At 38.3% G+C, this 20,605-nt stretch overlaps 2 protein-coding genes and 1 long non-coding RNA gene across 4 annotated transcripts; 2 read left to right on the top strand and 1 right to left on the bottom strand.

The window, feature by feature from the left end:
• Positions 1-1,740: 1,740 nt before the first annotated feature.
• On the bottom strand, positions 1,741-3,291 carry LOC111202866. Its single transcript, XR_007319073.1, has 4 exons — positions 3,214-3,291; positions 3,087-3,137; positions 2,334-2,933; positions 1,741-2,245 (listed from the first exon to the last, which is right to left on the bottom strand). It is a non-coding gene; the product is annotated as an uncharacterized LOC111202866 (long non-coding RNA).
• Positions 3,292-6,723: 3,432 nt separating this feature from the next.
• Positions 6,724-9,778, top strand: LOC106347734 (uncharacterized protein At2g33490). 2 transcript variants are annotated; one of them, XM_013787328.3, is made up of 9 exons: positions 6,724-6,998; positions 7,338-7,410; positions 7,492-7,563; positions 7,640-7,701; positions 7,781-7,849; positions 7,936-7,964; positions 8,041-8,242; positions 8,361-9,417; positions 9,549-9,778. In XM_013787328.3, the coding sequence occupies exons 1-9, from the start codon at positions 6,885-6,887 to the stop codon at positions 9,554-9,556; spliced, it is 1,686 nt and encodes a 561-aa protein (XP_013642782.2). In that variant the 5' UTR covers positions 6,724-6,884; the 3' UTR covers positions 9,557-9,778. The 2 variants fall into 2 exon arrangements, with proteins under 2 accessions (XP_013642782.2, XP_013642781.2); XM_013787327.3 differs by having other exon boundaries at positions 6,725-6,998; positions 9,570-9,778.
• A 2,787-nt stretch (positions 9,779-12,565) lies between these two features.
• LOC125581463 lies at positions 12,566-15,536 on the top strand. Its single transcript, XM_048746943.1, has 5 exons — positions 12,566-13,159; positions 13,244-13,375; positions 13,879-14,405; positions 14,488-14,572; positions 14,654-15,536. The coding sequence occupies exons 1-5, from the start codon at positions 12,566-12,568 to the stop codon at positions 15,317-15,319; spliced, it is 2,004 nt and encodes a 667-aa protein (XP_048602900.1). The 3' UTR covers positions 15,320-15,536.
• Positions 15,537-20,605: the final 5,069 nt, after the last annotated feature.

Raw genomic sequence — 20,605 nt, 5'->3', positions numbered from 1 at the left:
TGAAAAAATGTCGGTATGCAATCAGAGGTTCTCTCTTGATCAGAAAGCTTCTTCTTTTTCAGGGTTTTCTAAAGTCAAAATGGTGTTGTTATCTTTACAGTTCCTAATCTATTCTCTGTGATTTTCATCACTTTCTCTCATTGTTTATATCACTGCTTTTCTCGTGAACACATGTATGCAAATTGGTTTGGTCTGCTAGAAGGATCCTTAAAGTGGTATTGTTAAAGTACAGATTTTTCAATACTACACTCTCTAAACCTGTTTTGAAATTAGCAAATTTAATAGATTCATTGTTGGGTTTGTGGATATCGAAGTATATTCTTTCAGGTGAGAATCGGGTCAATTCCGGTTCCATCTCAATTCTGGTAAGGGGGAGTTCCGATCAACTTTTGGTCCTACCGGAAACAAGCTGCAGAGGAAACTACCATAGATTAAACCGAAGAAGAAGAAGAAGAACATGAAGTCAAAATATGAAAAAAACGAAGAAGCTAGATACTCCGACTTCACCAACTACAACACTTAAGCAAAGGAAAACCCAAAAAAAGGAAGAAGCTTTTTGTTGCTCAGACTCACTCTCAAGGAATAACAGTGAGTAGAATTGTTGATGCAGAAGCTTCTTTATTGGTTAAGACACAGGGTTAATGACATGTAAGGGCAATGGTGATCATTAACCCCAGAAACTAGACTAGTCAGTGTCTTAATGAAGCTAACTTAAGAGAGATATTGTGATTCTGTTGTGACGAGAGATTGGTTCTTTTTAGAGACGAAGTGTATCAGCAGAATATATACAAAGACGAGAGACCGGCCCTCATCAGCTCCAAGAAAGTAATCATTTTCCTTTGTGATCATTATTACTCTATGGAACACATGTGAGATCAAGAATTTGTCTTTAGAATATTTTGATGGATATCTTAGATAACATATATGCCTTATAATAGTATCACATTAAGATTTTCTTAATAAAATTCCTGAAAATGCTTCAAGACAGCTGAAACTTCTGATACTCTCAAAACTTCATTGATGTTTCTACACTAACTGATGTAGTTTTATACATCGTTTAGACTTTGCTAGATAGAAATACACTAATATATATTTCTGGAAGCCCATCCAAAAATTTACAAATACTTTCCAACATCTATAACATTTTTTTTTTGGTTTTGTGAAGTCATCCAGAAAATGTAAAATGCTCTTGTGGGAGTTTGTTGTGGATAAGAACATGACTACATCGTTTATTAATTTAGAAGAAGATCTTCAATATGAGGATTTGCTGAAGATGGTTTCTGAAGATTTTTTTATTCAAGTGGAAGACATAACCTTGAGCTATGGGATTTCTTCGGAGTTGAAAAGCACAATTGAAGATGTTTCTCCAATTTCCATTGGAAACACTCGCCAACTAAGAAGTTTCATCGGCAAGATTAGAATATTTAAAAGAATCTGTCGGTTGTGTATAAAGGTTTGTTGCTTTATATCAACAAATATCAACAAAGCACTATTCTAGATAGCTTTCCTAATTATGTACTAAACCTTCCGAAAAACCTTGAATCCTGCAAGTTCTTCATGATTCAGCTAGCTCTAACAAGCAAACTAGAGATACATGTGCTTCTCCAGTTCCTTTGAATTTTATTCCAAATTTTGGTTCTACTGTGCAGAGAGAACAATAGGTACATTGTTTCAAATCTCGTTCTGTGTTTGTATGATTTTCTTCTTTCTTATACTATTCATGATAGCCTTCCTAAACAACTTAAATTTTGCGACTCTTCCTTGCCAAGGCATCTCTGCAGTTCCTCTTAATCCTATTCTGGATTTTAGTCATGTCCATATTGGACTTTCACCAACCACGAGAGAAGATGACGCTATTAAGGTGAATAGCTATTTTAAGAGCAAGGGAGAGTTAATGTTTAGGATGAAGAAATGGGCTTTTAGAGTGGAAGTTTGAGTACAAGACTGTCTAGTCTAACAAGTCAAGAGTTGTATTGCGGTGTGTTGGTGACAATTGCTCGTGGAGAATGCGTGCCACTAAGTTGTCTTGTTCAGATTTTTTTTTGTGGTTAAGAAATATGTGCATGAGCATACATGTGATACAACAGAATGCGAACCACAGACAAGCATCTGCAAAGACAGGTACTCGGTTGAGCTATTGGAGTTTAAAAACTGTTGCATCTGATTTGGAGTAAAATAATGGAGTCTCAGTACTCGGTTGAGCTATTGGAGATGCTGGTGTCTCATTCGTTGCCTCTGTTTCCATCTGCAAAAAAAAGAAAACACGAATGAGATCATGAACACGTACAAAAGCTTCCAAAAATTATTTGAAAACACCAAGTTTGAGCATGTACTTGTTGCGTCTGATTTGGAGCAAAACTGGAGTCTCAGTACTCGGTTGAGCCATTGGAGAGGCATGTGTCTCATTCGTTGCCTATGTTCTCATCTACAAAAAATATCATGAAGGGGATCATGAACAAGTACAAAATCTTTCAAAATTACATGTGTTTACCTTTTTATTGTTTGGCGAAATGATCACAATCAAAGGATCTGTAGCATCCTACAAAAACATGTTCATAATGCTGTAGGCTCTGTAGTATCCTGGAAAAACATGTTTATAATGATATAAATAACAATAGTTTTTCTTCCAAAATACATTCAACTATAATTTAAGAATAAATCTTACCTCATCGTTAAGATTTTCTTCTGCTTGATTCGGCTGAGAAGGCGTCTCATCCGATGGCTCTCTCTATCTTATGGAAAAAAATGGGTCTCAGTCTGTGTCTCAGCCTATATGAAAAAAGGAAATTGTAAGAGTTAGTTAAATAGAAAAATATTATAAAAATATTTTAAATATTTTTTCTTACCAAAGAATTCTGATTTTGATCGAGAATTAGTGAAATTAGTGAAGAGATTGGAGGGGAATGTGTGTTATACACACCCTGTTTATCATCCTGTAATAATAATAAATAAAAGAGGTAATTATGAGAAGTTTCTACAATTAAATAAAATGAAACATACTTCTGCAACAATCAGGAAGGCGATCTTGTATATATACAAAAGCTACTTAAATAAATTGAAAATTCCAAAAGTAAAAACAAGCATACTTGTTGTGTCACATTAGGTGGAAGAACTTGAGTTCTAGTCTATGTCTGAGCCTATTAAACAAAAGAAAACTATAAGAGATTTATGTAAATAAATAACAAGCCATTTTTACTAAAGATATTTTCATACATCAGCATTCTGATTTTTATCAAGAATTGGTGTAGACATTGTAGGGGCAAGTGTTATCCAAAGCTTGTGTTTTTTCCTACAAAAGGAAATAATTTTTTTTTTAAGTTATAGTTAAGAAAGAGTTTCTACATTTATATATTAAACAGACTTGTGTTTACCTTTTCATTGTTTGCTGATATGATCTCAGTCAAAGGCTTTGTAGTATCTTGGAAAAACATATTCATAATGATATAGATACCAATAGTTCTTCTTCCAAAATACATTCAACTATAATTTAAGAATAGATTGGACCTCATCATCAAGATTTTCTTCTGCTTGATTCGGCTTGGATGGCGTTTCATATGATGGCTCTGCCTCATTATGCAAAAATCAGGAAGGAGATCATGAATACGTACAAAAGTTTCCAACAATTACTTGAAAACTCCAAGATTTTGAGCATGTACCTGATGCGTCTGATTTGGAGTAAAAACTAGAGTCTCAGTACTCGGTTGAGCTATTGGAGAGGCAGGTGTCTCATTTGTTGCGTCTGTTCCCATCTGCAAAAAAATCAGGAAGGGGGTCATGAACACGTACAAAAGCTTCCAAAAAATACTTGAAAACTCCAAGATTTTGAGCATGTATCTGCTGCATCTGATTTAGAGTAAAAAATGGAGTCTCAGTACTCGGTTGAGCTATTGGAGAGGCATGTGTCTCATTTGTTGCCTATGTTCTCATCTGCAAAAACAAATCAGGAAGGGGATCATGAACACATACAAAAGCTTCCAAAAATTACTTGTGTTTACCTTTTTATTGTTTGGCGAAATGATCACAGTCAAAGGCTTTGTAGCATCTTGGAAAAACATGTTCATAATGATATAAGTACTAATATTTTCATTTTATTGTTTGAATGTTGGTTTATTGACAATCTTTCTTCTGGCTCTGAACCAGTAGGGTACTTCAGCCCAGGCAGTGCTAGTTTGAGAGGTAATGAATCTTCCATCTTGTTACTGTCATGTGTAATCAAGCAAAAAAAGTATTCAAATTTGTTACCATCGGATTTTCGGGAAAGCTTTCCTGAAACTACACAAATCATTCCTGAAATTTTAAAAACACTACACAGTTTCACAAGCAAAACAACAAGAGACTAACAATGTCATAAGAACATTCACGAGTCTACCAAAGATATCAACATGCGTAAGCAGAACAAGATACCAAGCAAAAAGTTTTTCAAATTTGTTAACATCGGATTTTCGGGAAAGCTTTCCTGAAACTACCCAAATCCTTCCTGAAATTTAAAAAAACACTACACAGTTTCACAAGCACAAGCAAACATGCGTAAACCAAACAACTAAAAATACCACACATCTGGTTCTCGAAAATAGCATCTGATGTAACTCAACTGTGTCTATCAAACAACAGAATCGAAGGTACCAAACATTACTTCAAAACCTTGTGTTCCCAAAACTAAGCAACCTTTGATTTGAGCTCCAACAACTTCCAAGCCCCTTTCCCTCGCTGGACAACAAACGCAACATAGCTTTCTCTTTACCATAACAACTTCTCGGGTAATGGTGTTTCTCTTCAGCTACAAACAGTACCAAACAGTTTAATGAGGCACATTACACTTGTGAATAACGAGAACAAGAAAAAGCTATAATTTTCATGTGTATTCTTAACAAGAAAAAAATACAACTTTTAGAGGAACAAGATAACTAATACATCGACACACACATGTTTGAAACAATATCATATCACGCAATCAGACTAAAAAAAATTTGAATCTGAGAGAAATAAATCATCGGTCAAAAATAACTAGGAACATCAAAGATTCAAAATGGCTTACCAAAAAGCAAGGTCATGAACTCATCTTCTACAGTAAGCCAAATTCTGTAAATGAAGCTTAGTGAGATTCCTTCTTTGTAATTCTGATTAAGTTATAGATTGTAAAGACTGTGACGTGGTGGTTCAGCGTGATTTGTCTCCGGCGTATCGATGGCGGACGTCGTAACCGTCGAGCGAGAGAACGTTGGCGAGCGAGAGAAGACGAGTCTTTTTTCCGTTTCTTTTTTATTTGTTTGGTATATTATTAACTGAGGGTATTAAAGTCTTTTGAACATTTAATGAAGGCTATTTAAGTGATCTTTTATTTCAGAGTCTATTTTTGAGACAATACTTAAAAATAGTCTATTTACGAGAATTGTCCATATAAATTTTAAAAAGTAAAAAAACTTCTCTAAGATCCGTAACACTGTTAAAGCCGACTTTGACTAAATCTAGTGATCCAAACTTGATACTCTAGAACCATCATCTCCGGTTAGCTCAATTAGAGGATCAATTAGAGGACCAAGGAAATTCTAATTATCTTACCAAAAGCTGGCAGCATGCCACAACAAATCTCACAAAAAAAACAAATGGTCTTGCCATTGACCTAAGTTTACAAAGAAATTTTCAAATCCAACTTCCATGAGTATGAGTAGTCCAAAAATTCTTAAGTCCTGATGGAGTCTCACCCATGAAACCCACAAAAAACCAGATGTCGTGAAGAGTAACAAGATAAGTCTAAGTCCAAGCATTTTGTACCAGGGACTGAGTCATGATCAAGTCCTCCATACTCCTTAGAAGTGCAAACTGAATCCCATGAGACTTTAGCTCCCTTGGCACTCGTAAGGAAAATAGAAATCCATTACACATTTGCTCCAGTCTCGTCAGTCCTCTTCTCTTCATAGCCTTTCACATTTTGTTTCGCATTCATCTTTTTAATAAACGATATAAGTCTTTTTTTTTTCTAAACGATATAAATTTCATTTTTTTTTATATTGTGACCAGTTGCACTATTACTTCTTTTATTTACATGTCTGAGGCCATCCATACAAATATGGATTGGCAGCACGTAACTCAGAACAGTCTCTTTCTATCTATCTCAAGCCCTAACCACTCCACTCAACTGGGTCAATACTCGATCAGTTACCCAACTAGATTATCAGTCATTCGGTTAGATTAGTCTTAAGACTCTTAACTAAATCATTCACATTGTATTTTGTTTGTTTGTTTGTAACAAGCCGAATTATATAACCATGTTTAATTTTAAAAATAAACATCAAATTACCATTCACGCACGTCAAAACCTTAAAACTAGTGATGACTAATGAGCAAAGTAGCACACTGTTCTTCAATTTTTGTTGTGTTCAGTCTATGAATTTAATTTGGCTGTTCAATACTTTGCTAAATTGAGATGATTTTTTTTTGTTGTTCTCGCCAACAGCTTTTCTCAGAGTTTAATTAACTCGGGATATTTAATAATCCCAATTAAATACTAGTCCGATTCCAAAAGAAACAAATACTACCAATAATTACTTGTCAAAAAAAGACAATAGATGTTTGACCCATCCACTGGCAGTCAAACCCAAATAATGATAATCGCTTTCTTTCCCTGTCATCAATCTTTGACTTTTGACTCTTTCTCCCCACTCCCTCTTTTATCCGTTACGATCTCGCCACGTGTCGTTTCGTATCTCTCATATAACCACATAACAACAGATATCCGCCGTTGGATCCTTCCTTTTGCTGTTATCTGGGTTTCGTCTCCGTCTCTCTTCTTCTCTGTTTCGATCTGTTTTTTTTTTCTCTCTTCGATTAAACTGAAGAAATTTCGTAATCAAGGTTTCGTCTAGAGTTCACTGTGGGTGGATACGATGAAAGCTTCGATGGGGATGTTGAGGAGGTTAACATCGCACAAGGTCGACGCGAAGGAGAAAGGAGAGCTCGTCGCTACAGCGCAGATTGAAGAACTCGATCGAGCCGGGAAGGTAATCTCTCACCGATTTAGTTTCGTGATTGACGAAATCTACGGTGGAGATTTTAGTAGGGTTTTATGCTGTGTAGGTAGTTAATTTTGGAAAATTCGATCGAGTTTCTGATGTTAGATTCTGGTAAGCAGATCTAGAAGCTCTCGAATATAGGTAGCGAATCCAATCAATTAGACTAGATTTGGGGGTTTACAAACCCTAATATCATCAATAACATGAAGACAAAATTATTTAGCTGATTTTTTACCAAAAAAAAAAAAAAATGTATTTAGCTGATTGGTAGTTTTATGTACAATTGAATAAACACTATTTAGCTGATTGGTTATGTCATTGTCTCAGGATATGCAAGACATGAGAGAATGCTATGATAGGCTACTCGCTGCAGCTGCTGCCACCGCAAATAGTGCTTATGGTAAAGAAAGAACCAACAATTCATATGTTTCTGATTAACATGGGAATGATCTCTTACACTCTTATGGTTACTACTTTTCAGAGTTCTCTGAGTCGTTGGGAGAGATGGGTTCTTGTTTGGAGCAAATCGCGCCTCATAACGACGAAGAAAGCAGTAAGCTTTCTAAAATTTTTACGTTCCTTATTTGTATATAATAAGCTGTATTGTGTAACATTGTTTTCTTATGTAGGTAGAATCTTGTTTATGTGCGGTAAAGTTCAGTTTGAGATTCAAAAACTTCTTGACACTTATGTAAGTACAGCTGTTTGGTGCAAACACGAACGGTGCAGAAATAGAGAAAACTTACTTTGTCACTGTTTTTACTTTTCAGCGTAGTCATATATTCAAGACCATTACGTCCCCATCAGAAGCGCTTCTTAAGGACCTCAGAACTGTTGAGGTATGCCATTTTTTGCTACTCATGTTACTGAACATACTCTCTTCTTCTTCTTTTTTTAACTCTTTCTTCTCTTTACAATTGAGCAGGATATGAAGCAACAATGCGATGAGAAGAGGTATGCTTATTTCAATAATGAAGTTTTGGTTTGATAAACTCTTTGTCTTATACTACTTAACTTGTAAACATCTCAGAAACGTGTTTGAGATGTCGCTTGTGAAAGATAAAGGAAGGTCTAAAGGCAGTAAAGGAGAGAGACATATTCCTCATGACTCGAGACCTGCTTACAATGAGTTTCATGACGAAGCAACGATGTGCATTTTTCGATTGAAATCTCTCAAGGAAGGTCAAGCTCGTAGTCTCCTGACACAAGCAGTCCGTCACCACACTGCTCAGGTAAATGATTAAACTCAGTTACTATTTATAATGATTCATCTCTGTTTATAATGATTCATTACTATTTATAATGATTCATTTCTTATGGAAATGTGGTGTTCTCTTATGATTTTCTTAGATGCGTCTGTTTTACACTGGAATGAAATCGCTCGAGGCAGTAGAGCGTCATGTAAGAGTTGCTTCAGAGAAACAACACATCGACTGTGATCTCTCTGTTCATGAAAATGAAGTGGAAGCTAGTGAGGATGACGATGATGATGGTGATGGCCAAGACATTAATAGAGAAGGAGAACTCGGTTTTGCTAACAGAGCAAATGAGCAGAGGGTAGAAGCTGCTTCTCTCTCAACCCGTGATCACAGAATGACTAGCCATTCAGCTCCGTTGTTCCCGGAGAAGAAACCTGATTTATCAGAAAGGCTGAGACAGACGAATCCATCTTCCAATGCTTACGTGTTACCGACACCAAGCGATTCAAGGTACTCAAAACAAGCTTTAAACCCGAAGCCAGCAAACCAAAGCGCCGGAAACATATGGCATTCGTCTCCTTTAGAACCCATAAAAAGCATAAAAGACGCAGAAAACAACAGCCTCTACGCCCGTCTCCCTCGCCCTTCCACAACGGACGCGCATCAGCATCATCAGCAGCACGTAAGACATGCATTTTCTGGACCGATCAAACCTTCTTCATCAAAACCCGCCACCACCACCGACGTTTCCTCAGGCGTGTTTCGTCCTCTACCAACTCCTCCTCCATTACCCCTACCTCACCTTCATTCATCAGTCTCCCCTACCGCTTCACCACCTCCTGCTTCTCCCAGGCCTAACGAACTTCACGAGCTTCCGAGACCACCAGGCCACTTTGCACCACCTCCAAGACGAGCCAAATCCCCTAGTCTCGTTGGTCACTCGGCGCCTCTTACAGGATGGAATCAAGAAAGACACAGCACTGTCACCTTTGCTCCTCCGTCCACTTCAAACACTGTGGCCTCGCCACTTCCGGTTCCTCCATTGGTCGTTCCTCGAAGCTACTCTATACCTTCAAGAAACCATATAACCGTTGCTCAACGAGCTGTTGAAGGTAACGAAGATAGAATAGCATCCCCACCGTTAACACCATTGAGCCTATCTCGGCCACTCGAGTCCAGGGGAGTTGCTCAGACCAGTCAAATTAGAGGTAAAACGATTGTTTCAAACGCCATTTATTCGTTTATATGAAATTATTTTATTTTAAAAATTTACATTGTTTGAACTGCATAATTCATAAGTGTAGAGTACTTTGCTGTGGATTTATTGAGACCTCTATAGGTTATTAATTATCTTTTGCAGGAATAGGAGAGCTGATCGAACGGTGAAGCTGCGTTTTGACCAAAACGCCGGTTGTAGAGAATCAGAGATCGCCATAAGTGAATACAGTCAGTAGTCAGTATATGCAATTATTCTTTAGTTGCTCAACTCTTGTTTTTTTTTTTTTCCATTGTAAATCTGAAGAATTTATCCTCCTTTTCATTTTTAATCCCTTTAATTTTTCTCTTTAATACCCATTTAGGGTAAATTGGCAACAATAAACATAAAAATATAAAAACGAGCATGATTAACTCATAACTTGACATTTTTTTTTTATATATTTTTCGGTTAAGAGACGATTTTTAATTTTTTTTTAGTTAAAATATCTTAGTTAAAATATAAAAAAAGTTAAGAATCGTCTATTAACCGAAGCTAAAGCATAGTGTATGTATGCACATAGCCAATTTTTCTCCTTTCACGTCCATTTTCATTGTTTTTTTTTTTTTTTTTTGATAAATCTGGTATTTGGACAGCCACATTTCCAACTATCCCCGAAAAGGGTCCAGCGTTCCAACGGAAGGGATGTTAAATCCGTTGCGGCATTTTCATTGTCGTTGTTTCTTCTTCTCCACGAACAATACCAACAACAAAGCAACTAGAGACTTAAGTAGCTTTTTTTATCTTTGGTTCGGCTTGTAAGAGCTTTACAAATCTGTATGTTTTATATAAGTTTCAGTACTTTCTCTCTACACACCATGCTTAGATATAAGATATCCTCTCACGTCTGTTCTCGTTTGATCGTGTGAGCAATTGAACAGTGCACTTCTGAGACACGGGATGTCCATATTGATCCATGTTCCTGTGGAAATGGCAGGTAAAGGAGATGATCCATTCGGCTCAGCACTTTTCCCTGAGGTCTTCCTTCTTTTCTTTCCTTATTATGACTAGAAATTTTGAAAAGGAATGTTTGTTCAGGTGCTGAAAAAAATGGAGAAGCTGACGAGAGTAAAGAAGAATGATGGAAGAAGGTTCCCGACCTTTATAGGTCGAGTTTACTCTCACTCATGCAATCGTTAGGTTTTTGTAAAAGGTCAGAAGGATATGATTATCGTCGACATTAATTACGCATTTTGCATAAATAGAGTTTCTTACATTTAATGTCACTTTATGACTTTTTATTACAAGATAAAACACTTATTGTTCCTAGGATAGTTTTCTTTATTTTTCTCCAACTAATCGTAACTATAACAATACTCTAGCTTCTTTCTTTTTTATTTGCTTTTGTTTCAAGGAAAAATTGGCAAATTGGACAAATTGCAAATTTGATATTAGGGAGTTGGGCGATCTCAAGTTTAAATTAGCAAATTGGACGAATCGCATTTTCCAGACTTGTGAAATGTCGACAGAGGGCGCGCGTGGTTCTTGATATTACGACCGTGCCATCTCTTGATTTTTTATTTAAAAATAAAAAAAGACCTAATAAAAGAATTAAAAAGAAGGAAATTAGAAAAACCAAAACATCCCTTATATTAAAATATACCAGAACCACATCTAAACAGCTGCAATTGAGAACCAAACATAAGAAGAATCCCACATAAGAACCACTCTCGACTGTACCCAGATCGGCATGGTATCCCCCTCCAGCGTAACGCCCTCGAGGAGGGTGACTCGTAGTCAATGCGCCAGTGATAGAGAAGCAAATCCCAAGAAAATTCCCCGACTAGGCAAAACTGCGTCTCGTTATGCAGGTATCTCCTTTCGCTAAGCTTCGCTGTGAAATTCTTTGGAAAAAGTTTTTAAAAATAAAGCGTTGGGTAAATGTCTGGATTTGGTCATTGTATTTCAGTATCTAGCACGGAGTCCGAACTAGAGGAACCTGCATCCACCGACCAAGAAGAAGCTGCATCCACTGAACAAGACGAAGCTGCATCCACCGAGCCGGAATTTATTGTCACCACGCCGACTTTCCCGGAAAGACTGTTCGCACGTAATTGCTATCCTGGCAAACCTCGACTGAACATCTATTCAAAGGCGAGTATCATTGGATCGTTAGTGAAGTTGCTAAGAGGCCCCCTGAAATGAATTGTCTGCTAGGAAGTCAGTTTGGAGCTCTGTTCCACTTACCTGTATCGCGCTGCTCAAACTCTGCGAAACTTGTACATTCTCTCCTCAGCCGTCAGCTGGTTACGATGCGCCTATATGAGCTCTGGTTCTTGTTTGCAGACAAGCCACTACGCTTTTCTCTGCGTGAGTTCGGAGACATCACGGGGCTGAAATGCGAGCCTGAAAGGGAAAAAGTTGGAAACGGGTCAGAATCTATCGATGCCACACCTGGACGTATGTGGAAAGAGTTGTTTGAAACTGAAGATGAAGACGTGACTGTACCAGATGTTCTTCGTATGCTTGAACAGCCTAGTCTTCCTGAGTGGAAGCGGTTGCCACTAGCTCTCATTGCGCTTGTAGATGGGCTCCTGGTTTGTGGTCACAAACTTCTTCGTGTGACGCCTGCTTACGTCGAGATGCTGAAAGACACCAGATCATTTCTTCAATATCCATGGGGGAGAGAGGCATTTGTCAGCACTCTGTCTAGATTGACACCACCTCAACCTTCTGATCCTTCTAAAATGGATAAATCCCTTTCGGTCATGCGCCTTCGTTTGAAACAGCAGTCAACAGCGTGTTATGGGTTCCCTCTGGCGCTGCAACTTTTTGCTTTTAAAGCTATCCCCTCATTGCTTGAGAAAATTCCCGAACCTAATAAAACCACTTCTTTCTTGCAAGAACCAGAAGGATGCGACTCAACAAATGCACTTCTGAATTTTGAAGACATACTTCTGGTGGAAACCCAAACTGAGGTACAATGTTGTTGTCTATCTTATTTGCAAAACAGAAGTTAAGACGCTCAAACTTTGTGTACTTATGAATGTTTGTGTTCTTTGTTTGAGGTTATTGTTACGTATTCAATCCCAGATGAAGGTGGGGATCCAAAGTGGAAGAAAGAAGTAATCGATCCCCAAATAGATAACTTAGTTCGTCGAATGCGGGAAGGGCACGAGTTCAAAGCAACAGACTTTAGAGGAGGTGATTCATCCCTTCCACCTCTGAAGCCAGCCGAAAAGGCTGAAGGTGTTGGTGTCAAAAAGAAGTGTCAAAAGCCGTCTAGGCGGTTTGGGAAAGCATGTGATGAACCTGGAAGTTCGACTCAGGCGCCTCAGCGTCCTATTCGACCTCGTCGTGGGATATGTAAACAGGCTGAACCAGGAAACTTATCAGATAAGGAGCAAGAGCTGAAAGAGTGGATACGAGTTGAACTGAAAACCCAGTTGGGTAAATTGCGGAACGAGATTTTTGACTGGTTGCATCATGATAGGGGAGGCTCGTTCACGGTTCCGCAAAACACAGCAGCCGGTAAAACAAACAGAGACAACAGTCACGCTGACCCTACCGGCATGGAAGGTCCAAAGAAGCGACGTCCGTTCAGTGGTGATGGTAATGATGAAGCTGAAATATTTTGGTCTGATAGTAAGAAACACAAGAAGAACAACGGCGATGGGTTTAGCGACGATGAGACGATGAGAATGCATGATAATCATTGTGATGGCCGTACGCCAAATGCTCGCTTCTGGGAAAAGGTAATCAAACTGCTCCTACAATTTTTAATGATAAACAATGCCTGAATCCCGGTCTAACTTTTTTGAGGAAAATTCAACGTGTAGGTAGATTCAATGGCGGGCGAAGGCCCCTCTTTCTCGAAGTCGGCAAACATTCCAGAAGTCGATGTTTCAACGCCGATTGGACCAGAAATTGTATCAAAGCCAGCAAAACCGACTCTCCCGGAACCGTTGGAGGTAAATAGATTATAACAATGAATTTATAGGCTCTAGATATATTATGTTTTGCTGTTCAGCTTGGTTTGGCCAGGTATTCAGCGTAGATTATCAGTTGTTCGTTTTAGTTAGTGAGGTGTACAGGAATACTGATTTGTTTGGTCAGGTATTCAGGTTATTTAGTTAAGGTATTCAGGTTAATTTTTGAGGTGTACAGGAATACTGATTTGTTTGGTCTGGTATTCTGGTTAATAGTTCAGGTATTCATGTTAATTTATGAGGTTTACAGGAATACTCATTTGTTTGGTCTGGTATTCAGGTTAATTTAAGAGGTGTTCAGCTTAAGTAGTCAGGTATACTGATCTGTTTGATAGTTTTCAGGTGAGAGATCAGAGGTATTCATATTAGTTAGTCAAGTGTTCAGATAATTTTGCCAGGTGTACAGATTATGTTGATTAGGTATTTTAATGTTAAACTACATCTGAATCGAAGTATTTGAATGAGCTATATCTGAACGTTGTCAGGGCGAGGGGGGAGATGAGTCTCCAATATCAGGGCTAAATTTGTTAGCAGAAGAGGTTGAAAAGGGGACACGGAGTGACAATGTCTATAAAGATCCACAGGAGAACACTTGTAGGATGCTTACCGTTTGGTCTCATCCTGAATCTTACGTCCTTCCGCCGGAGGAACAAGGTGGTAAAGCGTCACCGACAAATTCTGAAGATTACAAGACACCGCCAGAGGATGATCCGATGACTGAATCTCGCACACCAGACGTTGGGAATTCGAAGCTGAGTCGATATCTGACTAGGTCATTAAAAAAAGCAGAGCTAGAAGGGAAATGTATTCCAATAAGCTCAACCAAAAAAGATGACCTCCAGACGAAGCGTATTCCGAGACGTTCAACAAAGATTGGAGGAGTGTACACCCCAGACAAGAGATTGAAGAAGCTTTTCCAAAGCTGCAAGAAACCCAAATATACGCCCTTAGCAGACTTGGAGAAAGCGCAGTTTCAAGAGTTTCAGTCAATTCTCCGCGAGAAACCGGCACAGTAAGTTGTTTGGATATACTGTATAAATTTCTTGGACTGTCAAATGTTTAATATTGACTTTTGGTTTGTTTTCAAATTTCAGGGAATTCGAAATTGTTATTGGGATCCATGTCTCAAATAAGTTCTTCCTGTCGTTGGCGCGGCCAACAAATTGGGTCAGTACCGAGGTATTCAATTCATCAGAACTTAATCCGTTTTATTCAAGTGGTTTGTACATATTTTTCTAATGGTTTGTACATATTTTTCAGCACATTTCTGTGCTAATTAGTATGCTAGTAAGGCGACATGGACGCAATTATCTGAGTCGGAGGTGCAGATTTGTAGACTACTTCAGTATTGCGGGCATCATATCAAAGTTCGCAGAGTTCGAGAAGGCCTCAGATAAATTGGGATTCAACTGGGGAGGGCTTGTCAGTTTCAGTTTCACCGGAAAAACGCCGCGTCGGAATGACAAGAAGGTGTTGTTGGTTGATGTGGACAGGGTGTACGCCCCAATGATGTGGGGAAAAGATCATTGGGTTGGTCTTGTGATCAACTTGACATGCAGACAAGTGGAGATTTTGGACTGCAACATTCCCCTTAATGAGTCCGATAATGAGGTGAACAAGCACATGGCTTATCTTCTACGCGCATTGCCTCATGTCTTAGCTGCGTTTTCGCCTCCTTCCGATAGTAGTCATCCTGAAGAAGACCAAGCATTTTCATGGGTGCGTCCAGACAATATTTACTTCAACGAAAGGTCTGGCGACTGTGGACCATGCGCGGTCAAATTTCTGGAAATGCATGCAGCGGGATACTCCTATGAGGATATGGGGCAGATCGATGACAAAAAGGTGGACATATTCCGTCAGAAATACGCGATGGATACCTATGAAGAATTTATTGGAAACGCAAAAGTTCAAAACGATGGTTGAAGACGTGTATACTGCCTGCTTCATTTCGTTTGTTAAACCGAATTGTTAACGGTTATTGTATCTTTTCATTCATCCAGACACTATAATTCAAACAGATCAGTTTATCTTTGAAGGTTTTATATCGTATTTCTTATATATTTAGGGTTTAGGGTTTAGGGTTTAGTGTTTAGGGTTTAGGGTTGCATGTTTAGGGTTTAGGGTTATTAGAGTATAATATCCATGCAAGATCTCACCATATGTGTTAGTTATTTGTTTCAAAGGAAAACAATTTCAGAAGTTGTTGGTGTTTTTACTGTTTCATTTAATAAGTATTAGTGTAAAATTTAAAAATTGATTGCAATAACTATTTCTCTGAGTGTGTTAGGTACAAAATGTGGGAGGGGACAATAACTTTCCTAGTAACTCATAAGACTCCTTTGTTTATTTCTTTATTCTATATATACATATTCAATGCTTCTGATAAACATCTCCAACAGAACTCAATAGTATGGCATCTCTAAACATCCCCAATCTTCCAGAAGAAATTTTGTGTAAAATAATAGAGATGGTGGGAGCGGATTCATTCTACTATCTTGGTGGTATTTTGCGGGCTGGGAAACGCGGTTATGCACTTGTCCACGAACCCTCCGTCTTAAGGAAGTGTAATGTTCAGCCAATGGTCACCTTTGCAACATGTCAAATCTGCACTGGTGGTCAGTTTCGGGAGTTTTTCATCAAGTGCGTAACAGCTGGCAACACAAACGCTATCTACTATGAAGGGCTCTATGCAGCACTGATCGTAGGTCCTGAGAAATGTATTAGAATATTGCAACCAAATGTCCCAAATCATGATTTATCAACTTTAGCAGTCGGCATTTTCAACGTGTGTATTGGCAATGACAAGGAAGCCAGTAAACTGTTTCAGCAGTTCGAAGCTAATCACTATGACCTTCGCTCGGATGCGATAGTTGGACTGGGAGCTGATCTAGAGTGGCGATTGATATCATTTGGAGCGCCATACATGAACAGATATGGTGCATCTTTCAAATTTCCGGATGATGAGGTAATCAAGTCACCAAGCTGCCTTTATGGCCATGATTACACAGTCGATTTTGAAGGTTCTTGTAAAAACTGCAGGCTATTTTGGATATGCTGCAACATTTCTCACATCCTCTAGGACTTTATTTATGTTATCCTCGATGTTATCTGTTTTCTATCGTATAGCTTAAGTATTCGTAGACCTTAAGTATTCGTATACCTTAAGTATTCGTCAATGTTATCTGTTTTCTCTCGTAGACCTAAAGTATTCGTCAATGTTATATGTTTTCTCTCATATACCTTCAGTATTTGTATACCTTCAGTATTCGTATACCGTTTAATCAATGAAAAGTGAGTAAAGATAAATATTAATGGAATTATGAATAGAGATGTCAATTGGGCCTAATATGGTCAGACCATTTGGGGTTGGTCTTGGTTAACCCATGGTCATTAAGCCCATTTGACATCCCTAGTTATGAATGTTGAGTAATAAAAGTGAGTAATTAATGGAATTATTCGTAGACCTTAAGTATTCGAATACCGTCAGTATTCGTAGACCTTAAGTATTCGAATACCGTCAGTATTCGTACAACGTCAGTATTCGTATACCGTCAGTATTCGTATACCGTCAGTATTCGAATACCGTTAGTATTCGTATACCATCAGTATTCGTTTACCCTCAGTATTTGTATACCATTTTCTCTCGTATACCTTCAGTATTCGTATACCGTTTAATCAATGAAAAGTGAGTAAAGATAAATATTAATGGAATTATGAATAGAGATGTCAATTGGGCCTAATATGGTCAGACCATTTGGGGTTGGTCTTGGTTAACCCATGGTCATTAAGCCCATTCGTATACCGTCAGTATTCGTATACCGTCAGTATTTGTATACCGTCAGTATTCGTATACCGTCAGTATTCGAATACCGTTAGTATTCGTAGACCGTCAGTATTCGTATAATTAGCAATTCCTAAATTTACCAATATTAAACATGCACAAAAAGACAGCAATAATTAACAGAAATCATAAATTTTATTATAAAATATAATAAAGAGTTAAAAAAAAAAGAGTTCAACATAATTACAAAAAACAATAATATTAAAAGAGGAGGAGGTTCCTAGTCGGAGTCGGAGGTGCTGGAGTCGGTGCCGGAGCTGTCTGGGTAGTTGTCCATCCTGAACTGCCCAGAACCCAATGTGTCGTCGGTCCAGTCGGAAGCGTCGTCATCCACGTCCGTGTCCATCTGCATCCACTCCCAGTTGTCACCTTCTTCATCGTCCTTTAACCCTGTCTCTCCTTTGCCGGGGTATCCATAACCCTCATCCTCCTGGTCACCTTTTTTCTCCGCCTTGCGAGCACGTTTGCTACTGCGGTGATCGGGGCTTGTGCAGCGGCGTTTGCCAGGGCTGGATGGAGGTGTTTCCTTTAACCCCTCCTCGACTTCCTCCGCATCCTCGAACAGGGCCTCGAGTGTGGCGAACTCCTCAGTTTCCAGACCGTCGCGGATCTCTTCCTTCAAACCGGCCTTGGCCAACAGGATCAACTGCTGCTCGGTGCGTTCGCCGACTATAGGCAAACTGTAAAAGAATCGTTTGTATTTTGCGACGGTCATTTTGCCCTGGCTGATATCAGACACCATTTTTGGAATGAAAGAGTTTTGCAGAGAAAGAGGTTTGCAGAGAATGTGTTTAGAAAGATGAAAAAGATATTAAATGACAACAGAGTAGTATATATATTACGAAAATAATTAATTAATTTTTTGGTAACAGACGCGGCGTTCCATTACTACTCCTCGGTTTAAACCATGCGAATTAAATCGTTGCGACTCCTCGGTAGAATTAAATCTCCGACTGATTAGACCATATGAAATGAAGTAGGAAACTTTCTTGTCGTAGACAGAGTTCACTTAAATTTATTTTCGTGTTAAAACCATTAGTGTACGCGTGTTCGTACACCAACGAAGAGAGAGATGAGAATACCTTAAGTTCATACATTAATTAGTACAAATATGTATAAAGAAGATGTCTTTTCCGTGTCAGAAGGTAGCCCTAATTTCAAACTACGTTATGAAGCTTACGTAACCGAGGGGGTATAATGATGACTTCGTACACCTTCACCGAGGGTGTATAATGATGACTTTTGTACACATTATGAAACTACATTAATTCAAATGGGTTTGCTTCTTAATTGGATATGGATAAGCCCATTATGAGATAAACAGTTAAAATTTGATAGAAGAGTACAAATTAACCTTAATATAAAATTACATAACAGAGTACAAATTAACCTTAGAATCCCTTAACCTTAACATAAAGAGTACAAATTTGATAGAAGAGTACGAAAATTACATAATAGATTCGAAAAATGCTAACATCAGCGATCCACCATAATTAATTGCTTAAGCTCTTTGATCTCCTCACGCATTTGCGCAAGTTCAAATTGCAGCTCACGGCGGAACGACACCTCCTCAGCATACTGACTTCTCAAGCAATCCAGCTCTTCCTCGAGGGCGGTAAGGCAGTCATGACGGATGTACAAGAAAATATATTAGATTTGTTAGCTAAAAACAATACCATTTCCGTTAACAATGGAGGCAAATTTAAGTATTGTGAACTCCAATATTACCTTAAAATCTTTGCATACGTAATAGTTTCTTCCTCTGTCATCAGCTTCCACGGTGATATCTCCACCGCGATACACTTCGTTGGAATTTTGTAATTGGCATAGACACAATTGCTCACCCAGTCATACTCCCTTTTGTGATGCTTCATCTCTTTATAGTAAGGATCCGTCATATTGTGGTACTGGTGAGTGTGGTAAAGAGAGATTGTTGAGTGTTGTGAAGAGAGATTGTTGGGTGTTCTGAATTTTACTTAAATAGTGCAAGATTGTAACGGCTATATTTTACTTCAAAAGCATTTCTAACGGTAAGTTGCTTCAAAAGCATTTCTACTTAAATAGTAGAATATAATATTGAGAGGGATATATTCACCATTTGTTTTTTCAAACGTGTTTATTGGTTCATAGAATTTTAGTAGAATCATAAAAAAATGACACATTACAAAAAACCACATCAAGAGTTCATTACTCATCCGATTTATTACATTACAAAATAAAGAGTTACTTGAATATGATCACCAACCCAAGTAAAACTAATATAATAACCATTCCACCAACAAAGTATTCGAAGCCATTGGTTAACCTTGTTCTGTTTTCAGCTAACTCAGACACTATCTTCTCTAGCCTAACCAGCTTCTGCTCAGTCTCATTCTGGAGATCCTTAAACTTGTTAAGTTGTGGGTCATAGTCATTCCAAAAGGTAAGATAATCTACCTTTTCAGACAATTGAAGTGTGTGCGTATCCCTGGCTCTCATCTCCTCCATAACCGCCTCATCCCACCATTTATGAACATGACAGTCTCCATCATTAACATAATCACACGTGTAGTATCTTCTACCTGGATCATTTACAGTGCGAGATGTTGCTAGCTTAGGCCGACCACCACAGTAGCATGTCTGCGGGAATCCAAATTCGACCTCGGGTTGCGGAGGGTACTGAACCGTCGCAGCATAATTGTAATTTAGCTCAGCTTGGTCCCGACGAATAAGATCTTCAACCTCACGGTCTTCTGTGTGGCTGGAGTCATTCCCACCATAGTCCTCTGATTCGGAAGGCTGGCTATAGCTATAATCAAGTCTCATCTTTAGTATAAAAATAAAGCAAAGAGAGAATCGTTAAAAATCTGAAATATAGACGACACAAGCAGTCATACTTAAATAGATTGAGATTGTAACGGCTATATTATTATTGGACCACAATACAACGGCTACATTGTATTTAAATGTCTTTCTAACGGCTAGATTGGCTACACAGATATCGTACACCTCAAGTTATAAACAAGTTACATCAAATCATAAACATGAACACCATATTTAGGAATGACAATAAAACCATACATATCTAATAAATTCAAGAAGAAGCACTGCGTAATCCATATCTCATCAGTTCGCAAAATAGCATTATAGATGTGTTATTAGGAAACACCTAAACAATAACTCCCTTGTCAACAATACATAAAATCTCCTCCATGTCAACAATACATAAAATCTCCTCCATCCATAACCCATCATTGTAGCGGTTCTTTACAAGAATTTTTGTTGTGACCTGAGATATGACATCGACTACATGTGTTTAGTTTCTTCTTCTTCGGCCCCTCCTGAAAAAAACATAACAGCCTTTATTCAGAAAATATCCATGACTACAG

Source organism: Brassica napus, chromosome C2 (assembly GCF_020379485.1).
Source record: "Brassica napus cultivar Da-Ae chromosome C2, Da-Ae, whole genome shotgun sequence".
In the NCBI taxonomy this organism is placed as follows: Eukaryota; Viridiplantae; Streptophyta; class Magnoliopsida; order Brassicales; family Brassicaceae; genus Brassica; species Brassica napus.
This window is presented reverse-complemented; position numbering and strand designations above follow the sequence as displayed.